The sequence below is a fragment of the Primulina tabacum genome, chromosome 16 (genome assembly GCF_025594145.1).
Source record: "Primulina tabacum isolate GXHZ01 chromosome 16, ASM2559414v2, whole genome shotgun sequence".
Classification (NCBI taxonomy): Eukaryota; Viridiplantae; Streptophyta; class Magnoliopsida; order Lamiales; family Gesneriaceae; genus Primulina; species Primulina tabacum.
Window position 1 is genome coordinate 21,736,728 of NC_134565.1, and position 7,622 is coordinate 21,744,349.

Genomic DNA, 7,622 nt, shown 5'->3' on the forward strand with positions numbered 1-7,622 from the left:
AGAGCTACACGATAAGCAAGTGTCCCAACTCTGTCAAGAATTTCGAATGGCCCAATGAATCTCTAGCTCAGCTTGCCTCTCTTCTCAAACCTCATAACACCCTTCATGGGTTCTATCTTCACGAATACGTGATCTCCTACGGAAAATTCGAGATCTCTTCTTCTCTTGTCAGCATAACTCTTTTGGCGACTCTGAGCGGTCTTCATCCTGTCTCGGATCTTGACCACTATTTCTGCAATCTGCTGAACAATCTCTGAACCAAGTTCTGATCTCTCACCGACTTCATTCCAATAAATCAGCAATCTGCACTTCCTTCCATACAATACTTCGTATGTAGCCATACATATAGATTATTAAAAACTGTTGTTGTAGGTAAATTCTACTAGGGGTAGTTTCGATTCTCAATTCCCATGAAAATCGATCACACATGCTCGCAAAAAATATTCCAATATCTGAATCACTCACTCAGACTGGCCATCTGTCTGAGGGTGAAATACCGTACTGAATAGAAACTTCTTCCCCACAACTGCATGAAAACTCTTCCAAAAGGACGATGTGAATCTCGGGTCCGTGTCAGACACAATAGAAACCGATATCCCGTGCAATAGGACTATCTCCCGAATATAGAACTCTACATACTGAGTCATGGAGAACGTCGTCATCACGGGTAAGAAATGTTCCGATTTAGTAAGTCGATCAACTATAACACAAATAGCATTAGATCCCCTAACTGGCCTTGGCAATCCAACAACGAAATTCATGGTGATATTCTCCCATTTCTACTCGGGAATAGGGAGCGGCTTAAGCATTCCTGCTGGCCTCCGATGCTCTGCTTTCACTTTCTGACAAGTAAGGCATTCAGATACAAATCGGCAAATGTCCCGCTTCATCCCTGGCCACCAATACAGCATCTGTAAGTCCTTTTACATCTTGGTACCCCCTGGATGGATAGAACACGAAGATGTATGTACCTCTGTCAAAATATCCTATCTGATCGAATAAACACTAGGCACCCACAACCTTCCTCTGTACCTCACGATACGATCGGACACTGTGTAGAGTACACTACCCTTGACTTCATCCTTTAGTCTCCATTTCTGTAACTGTTCGTCTGAAGGCTGACCTCTACGGATTCGGTCTAGCAATGAAGACTGGACTATCAGATTAGACAACTTGGGAGCTCTGCCCTTGGGATAAACTTCTAGGACAAACCTCTGAATCTCTTACTGAAAAGATCTTTGCGCTGACAGCTGCGCTACGACTGCTACCTTCCTGCTCAAAGCATCTGCCACAACAGTAGCTTTCTCTTGGTGGTATCTAATTTCACAATCGTAGTCTTTTACTAACTCCAACCACCATCTTTTTCTCATGTTCAGTTCTTTCTGCATGAAGAAGTACTTGAGACTCTTGTGATAAGTGAATATCTAGCATTTCTCGCCGTACAAATAATGTCTCCATATCTTCAACGCAAGCTAACTCGAGATCATTAGTCGGGCAGTTCTTCTCATGCACTTTCAACTGTCTGGAGGCATAAGCTATAACCCGACCATGACCATGCTGCATCAATAGTGCGCCTAAATCGAGCTTAGAAGCGTCGATGTATAACATAAAATTACCTTGCCCTGAAGGCATGTCTAAAACTGGCGTTGCGATAATAGCTTGCTTCAAAGTATCGAAACTCTTCTGAAACTCGTCACTCCATAGAAATTTAGCATTTTTCTTAGTCAATGAAGTGAGTGACACTGCAATCGAGGAAAACCCCTGAATAAATTTGTTGTAGTAGCCTGCCAAGCCTAGGAAACTACGGATCTCTGACAGTGTTCTTCGGCTCAACCCATTCTTTTATCGCGGCCACTTTAGTTAAATCCACCTCAATGCCACTGCTAGATATAATATGTCTCAAAAATGCTACTTTCTCCAACCAGAATTCACACTTAATGAATTTTGCGAACAACTTGCGACTCTGCAAGACTTGAAAAAATGTACCCGAATGCTGAATGTGCTTCTCATAGCTTTTCAAGTATATAAGAATGCCGTCAATGAATACTATGACGAACTGATCTAGATAGGGCTGAAATACTCGATTCATTAGGTCCATAAAATTCACTGGAGCATTTGTCAGTCCAAATGACATCACTAAGAATTCGTAGTGCCCGTATCTAGTTCTCAAGGTTGTCTTGTGAACATCTGCATCCTTTACCTTCAGTTGATGATACCCAGAACGTGGATCTCTCTTAGATAACACTGTAGCTCCCTGTAACTGATCAAATAAGTCCTCAATCCTTGGTAATGGTTATTTTTTCTTGATCGTTACCTTGTTCAATTCTTGGTAATCAATACACAAACTCATGCTTCCATCTTTCTTCTTTACGAAGAGTACCGATGCGCCCCATGGTGAGAAACTAAGGCGGATGAATTCTTTGTCTAGGAGCTTCTGAATTTGCTGTTTGAGCTCTAACATCTCTGCTGGAGCCAAACGGTACTGTTCTTTATAGATTGGCACAATGCCTAGCACAAGGTCAATGGCGAACTCCACTTCTCTCTCTGGTGGAAGGCCTATGACGTCGTCTAGGAAAACGTTAGGAAAATCTCTGACAAGTGGTACATTCGATATCGACGGGGAGGGTGCGTCAGGTGTTGAAATTATACTAGCCAAGAATGCCTGACATCCGTTATGTATAAGTTTTCGTGCCTGCATGCAAGAGATCATGCGAGAGAAGCTTCTCCACTTGTATGGCTCAAAAAGAAATTGATTCATGCCCAATGATTTTACCAACACTGATATTTTCTGAAAATCAATTAGAACTCTGTTCTTCGTCAGCCAGTCCATCCCCAAAATAACATAAAACTGTGGCATCGGCAACACAATCAGATCGACGTAAACTAGGTGGCCCTGTAGTTAAAGATCGATATCTCTTACCATGCTAGTAGCTAATAACTCCTCCCTTGATGGAACCGTCACGGAGTATCTCACGTGGAGTCCAATGGATTTGACACCCAAATAGTTAGCGAACGTCTCTGAGATAGAAGAGTGAGTGGCCCCAGAATCTAACAAGGCCTTCGTGGCTACTCTCTTTATAAAGATATTTCCTGAAGGACGTTAGCACAACACATAAACCTATACCCAAAAATACTAATCTTAGCCTCATTCATAGTTGGAAATTTCTATCCAAAGTCTCCAAAATACGAAAAAAATATACTAATATCCCCAAGCAAAAAAAATTCGAAACATGCATGACCAAAAATAAATGTTGTGCTGAACTAAATAGGTTACCAGCTAGTAGGGTCGTGTCTGGTTTCGCCTCCTCGGCATGCATGGCGAACACTCTCCTCTGGGTTGGCTGTCTCCACTGCTGGCAGTCCTTCAGCATGTGATCACTGGCTCCACCCTTGAAGCATTTTCCCAAACCCCATAAACAATGCCCCATATGTTGGCGGTTGCATTTCGAGCACATTGGATACTCACCAGTCTTCTGAGTAGCCTTCCCTTGCGGTATAGGAACTTTTCCTTTCGACGGTATTTGAAACGTCCTCTTTCCCTGCTGTCCTTGGAAAGGCCTTTTGAATTGCTGTTGTTGGGGCGCCTGATAGGGCCTCTTGCCCTGCCTGTCATTCTCGATGTCTTTCTGGTCCTGCTCTGCCGCCAAGGCTCTCGACACGACAACAATATAAGTAGTAGGACCTGCCACTCGAATACCACGGTGCAAGATCGGCCGTAAACCATCAATGAAACACCTCAGCTTTTCCCTGGAATCGTTCGCAATTATGGGCATGAAGTGACACCCCCTCTCAAACTTTCTTACGAACTCTGCCACGCTACGTTCTCCCTGTTGCAAAGTCATGAAATCCTTGGTTAGGCAGGAGCATAATTCCTCAGTGAAGTACTTGGAGTAAAACACTTCCTTGTAACCCTCCCAAGTAAGAGTCTGCAAATTCACTGATACAGACGCGCTCTCCCACCACAGTCTGGCGTCCCTAGTCAACAGAAAGGTGGCGCATCTAACTCTATATGCATCCTGCAGCTCCATAAATGTGAATATCACCTCGATGGACTTAATCCATCACTCAGCTATCATCGAGTCAGTAGTCCTCGAGAACTCCTTTGGATTCATCCTCCTGAATCTCTCATACACCGCCTCTGGCTTGGGCGGCCTCGCTCCAATATCTACTCCAGCATTGTTTCCCGCAAACTATGCGAAGAACTAAGTCATTTCTGCAAGAATCTGTGCTGCATATCTTGCGTTGGACGAGGAGGAGTGACCCTCTCCTCATCTCGAGCCTCTCTATACTCTTCACCTGCTCCCCGTGCAATCATATGTTTTGGAGGCATACTGTTCCAAAATTTACCCAACACGTAAACCAACATGCATGAACATAATATCAATATCATCGTAAGATGAACGTAAATCGAACTAAACGGGTACATGCTAAAACATGACTTTGATGCTTACTACATGAAAGAATTTTAAAACTTTAAAACTTTCAGACTTGAGGCGTGAATTCGTGAGCTTCTCGCAACCGGCAGTAGGCATAACCCTTTACAAGAACACCGCTCTGATACCAACTATAACATACCGTACTTTTGAAAATACTTAAAATTTTCGGAAAATAAAATTTTTTCTTAATTAATTAATCATCTCTCAAAATAAACTTGTAAATAAAATGCTTGTTCAATTATTTGAAATGTAAACGAACTTGCAACAAGTACTTGTTTAAAACAACATAAAGCAATTCGTTAAAATCAAAGTAAATGAGTTCAACATGCATAATCATCATCATTTTGCATATAGATATGTTTCCAAGCAAGTGACTCATACATATTGCGTCTGATCAAACTAATCCACAGTACAGGGCTGGCAGGGATGTCCACTGCCATATATATAAGATCTCCGGTCATGCTTTACCGGGTGGATTGGTCTCTGGTCATGCTTTACCGCTTCCCAATCCTGATCATAAACCGGTCATGCTTTACCGTGTGGCGAGGTCCTCGGACACGTTCTCCGACTTCCAAACCCGTTCATAATTGGTCACAAGACAATTCGCATACCTCAAAAGCATAAAACATTTTATTTGCACGTCGAACATACTAATATATTATGCATGCCTGCCCAAGACAATTTTTTTTAGAAAGCTTGGCGCTTGGGTAGTAACTTCTTACCACTCGAGTGCGCTCGTCCATAAGGCCTAGTGCTTGAGCGGCAAAATCTCGCGCCCGAGCGCCGCCCTACGCGAATATTATTGAAAACCAACATAGTTGAGCAGTCAAACGAGAATGATCATAACTCACTCATTTATTGTTTGAAAATTACGAATTTACTGTCAAATCGAAAGTATCCAAAAGTACAACATTTTACATGTTGAAAATTTTTCCAGAAAATCGACTAAAAATTTGCCGGACTCGAAATGACAGCATATTCGGTTTTTGAGATCTAAAAACTTGCTCAAAATCGTTTCAACCATTTTTGCTCAAACCTTGCATAACATAACCGAATATTTATACACAATAATCATCAAAATAGTTAATACGACAAGATCGATGCAGAAATAAAATAATATACATGCCTTTGCGTCTAAATGCTCGAAGATAACGAATACTGACTCGGTGGATTACAGGAAATGACCGGGAGACGCTTGCTACAGGATTTCTTGTTCAAAAAAAGGCTTAAATCTCCATAAATTTTTCAAGGAGGAGGTGGCTGCTGAAAGGAACTTAGATCCCTACTTCTCCCTCTCAAACTCAACTTGGTGTGTGGTGTTTGTGTGCGTGTGTGGGGATAATTAGGGGTTTAATTAGGAGTTAATTAGTTTAATAAAAATATTAATAAACAATTAACATGTTAAAAAAATTATTAACCCATCACTAACTTACTAGAACCACTAATTTTTAAATAAAATGCACAATGATAATCTTCCAAGATTTAAAATCCCCAACTAATCAAATTAGTATTTTTGAAAAGCTTAAAATCTTAAAAGCACCTAATAATTTAAATTATGCTTTAAAATGCTTAAAATTCATAAATTATTTAAAATACCAATTTTCTTGACTTGAAATAAAATACTACATTTTCATAAATCGCTTAAATCGTCACTGGTCTGTTTTCCCGATCCCCTATCGAATATTCGTCTGAAACATACAACTCAAGAAAACATTTTAACGTGCATCAAATAAACATGTAATAATTTAAAATAATGAAAAATCATAAACCATGCATCGTTTAAAAAATCATTTTAAAATTAATTAAATAATTTAACAATTTATTAAATTCATGAGTTTTACGCGTACTGATTTTAGGGCTCTACACTAGGCTACCCCATCGAGCCACCTTCGTTTTTTCTTGAACCAAGGTCGAGCAACCTCGAGCCATCCCTTGACCAGACCTCCAAGGACCCTACTGACCATGCCTCGCCCATCTAACCAGCCCCTAGCCCACGCCACTAGCCTCCTGCACCAGACAAGAGCAGCGGCCGAGAATTGCAACTAGGACTCTACTTTTTTTTTTGAATAATACTCTTCACCCAAGCCACCCCCCGGCCCAAACTATCTTCACCCTCACTCGACCATGCTCCAACCCCTGCTCGCCATCCCCAGCCAGCGCCGAGTCACTGCAGCCAGGCGAAGCCGCCTGCGTGCACCAAGGGAGAGTCCTAGCCCCACAGAACTCTTCCTCGGTTGTTGTCCAAGAGTCTTAGTCCTGCTAGGGCTCTTCCTAATACCTAACCATGTCTAGCCAGCTCCTAGTCAATCACTGACCGAGCCATGCATGGTGTCGAGCCCTTCCCATCGAGTATGGTTAGGAAACCCTAGGATTCTACCCTTCCACGTGCACAGCCCCTTCCAGCTCGTGTCCAGCCATCATTTCAATCCTAAACCATCCATCTTATTTCCATAAATCATCCCAAGTCGGCAGCCTATCCCTTGGAAATCATACGTTATCAAAACAAGCATAAAAGCATCAAAACTTTGAAAATATTCGTTCCATCGTTAAACCAATCATGTATACGTATTTTTCATGCAAAAATAATCAAAACATGCATAATATTGTATGAATGATACGTCAAAGGAATTTAGAAACGTGCCTTGCGTTTTAGAATGCTCGAATATGCGATCGTTGACGTGGGGTGCGAAAAATAACGAACGGGCGACAAAGACTCCTAGTTTTCTTCCTCTTCCTTATTTCAAATTTTAGTGTGTGTAAAGTGTGTGAGGATCAGCTACTATGTGGTCTCCAAAGCCCAGTTTTTATTTTATAAGTTTTAATTTGTATGATAATGGGCTTGGGTTTTGGGCTTTCAAGTTTAGGAGCAATTGGGTCTACTCATCATAGGTAAATTAGACTCGATAACACCTATTTAATTGAAAAAATAAAAGTTTATAAAAATTAGTTTACAAAAATAATGCATTTGATATTTTAAAAATCCCTCGTCTGCCCAAAACCGGCTTCCCAGATAAAATCGAGCTCGTCTCGTAAAATAATTTGAATTATATCATTTTTAATCATATTAATAAGCCTTGAAAATATTTATTGAAAAATATTTATTTTGTCTTGGTTGTCCCCGATCTCATTTTCCCAGCCTATTATCGAATATTCGGGAAAAATCCTTCAATTTCATGAAATCATGCA

General features: G+C 41.0%; 1 protein-coding gene across 1 annotated transcript; it reads right to left on the reverse strand.

Moving 5' to 3' along the window:
- Positions 1-1,223: 1,223 nt before the first annotated feature.
- On the reverse strand, positions 1,224-4,028 carry LOC142528405 (uncharacterized). Its single transcript, XM_075633450.1, has 3 exons — positions 3,275-4,028; positions 2,921-3,090; positions 1,224-1,382 (listed from the first exon to the last, which is right to left on the reverse strand). The coding sequence occupies exons 1-3, from the start codon at positions 4,026-4,028 to the stop codon at positions 1,224-1,226; spliced, it is 1,083 nt and encodes a 360-aa protein (XP_075489565.1).
- Between the last annotated feature and the right edge of the window lie 3,594 nt (positions 4,029-7,622).

What these genes read in the sequence shown, in the direction of transcription:
- LOC142528405 (XM_075633450.1), bottom strand. Translation starts at nt 4,028, where the DNA reads ATGGAGCTGCAGGATGCATATAGAGTTAGATGCGCCACCTTTCTGTTG. An exon ending in AGACACGACCCTACTAGCTG is followed by an intron (nt 3,091 to 3,274) that starts GTAACCTATTTA and finishes AACGTCCTTCAG; the next exon opens with GAAATATCTTTATAAAGAGA. An exon ending in AGTTATTAGCTACTAGCATG is followed by an intron (nt 1,383 to 2,920) that starts GTAAGAGATATC and finishes TTCTTCATGCAG; the next exon opens with AAAGAACTGAACATGAGAAA.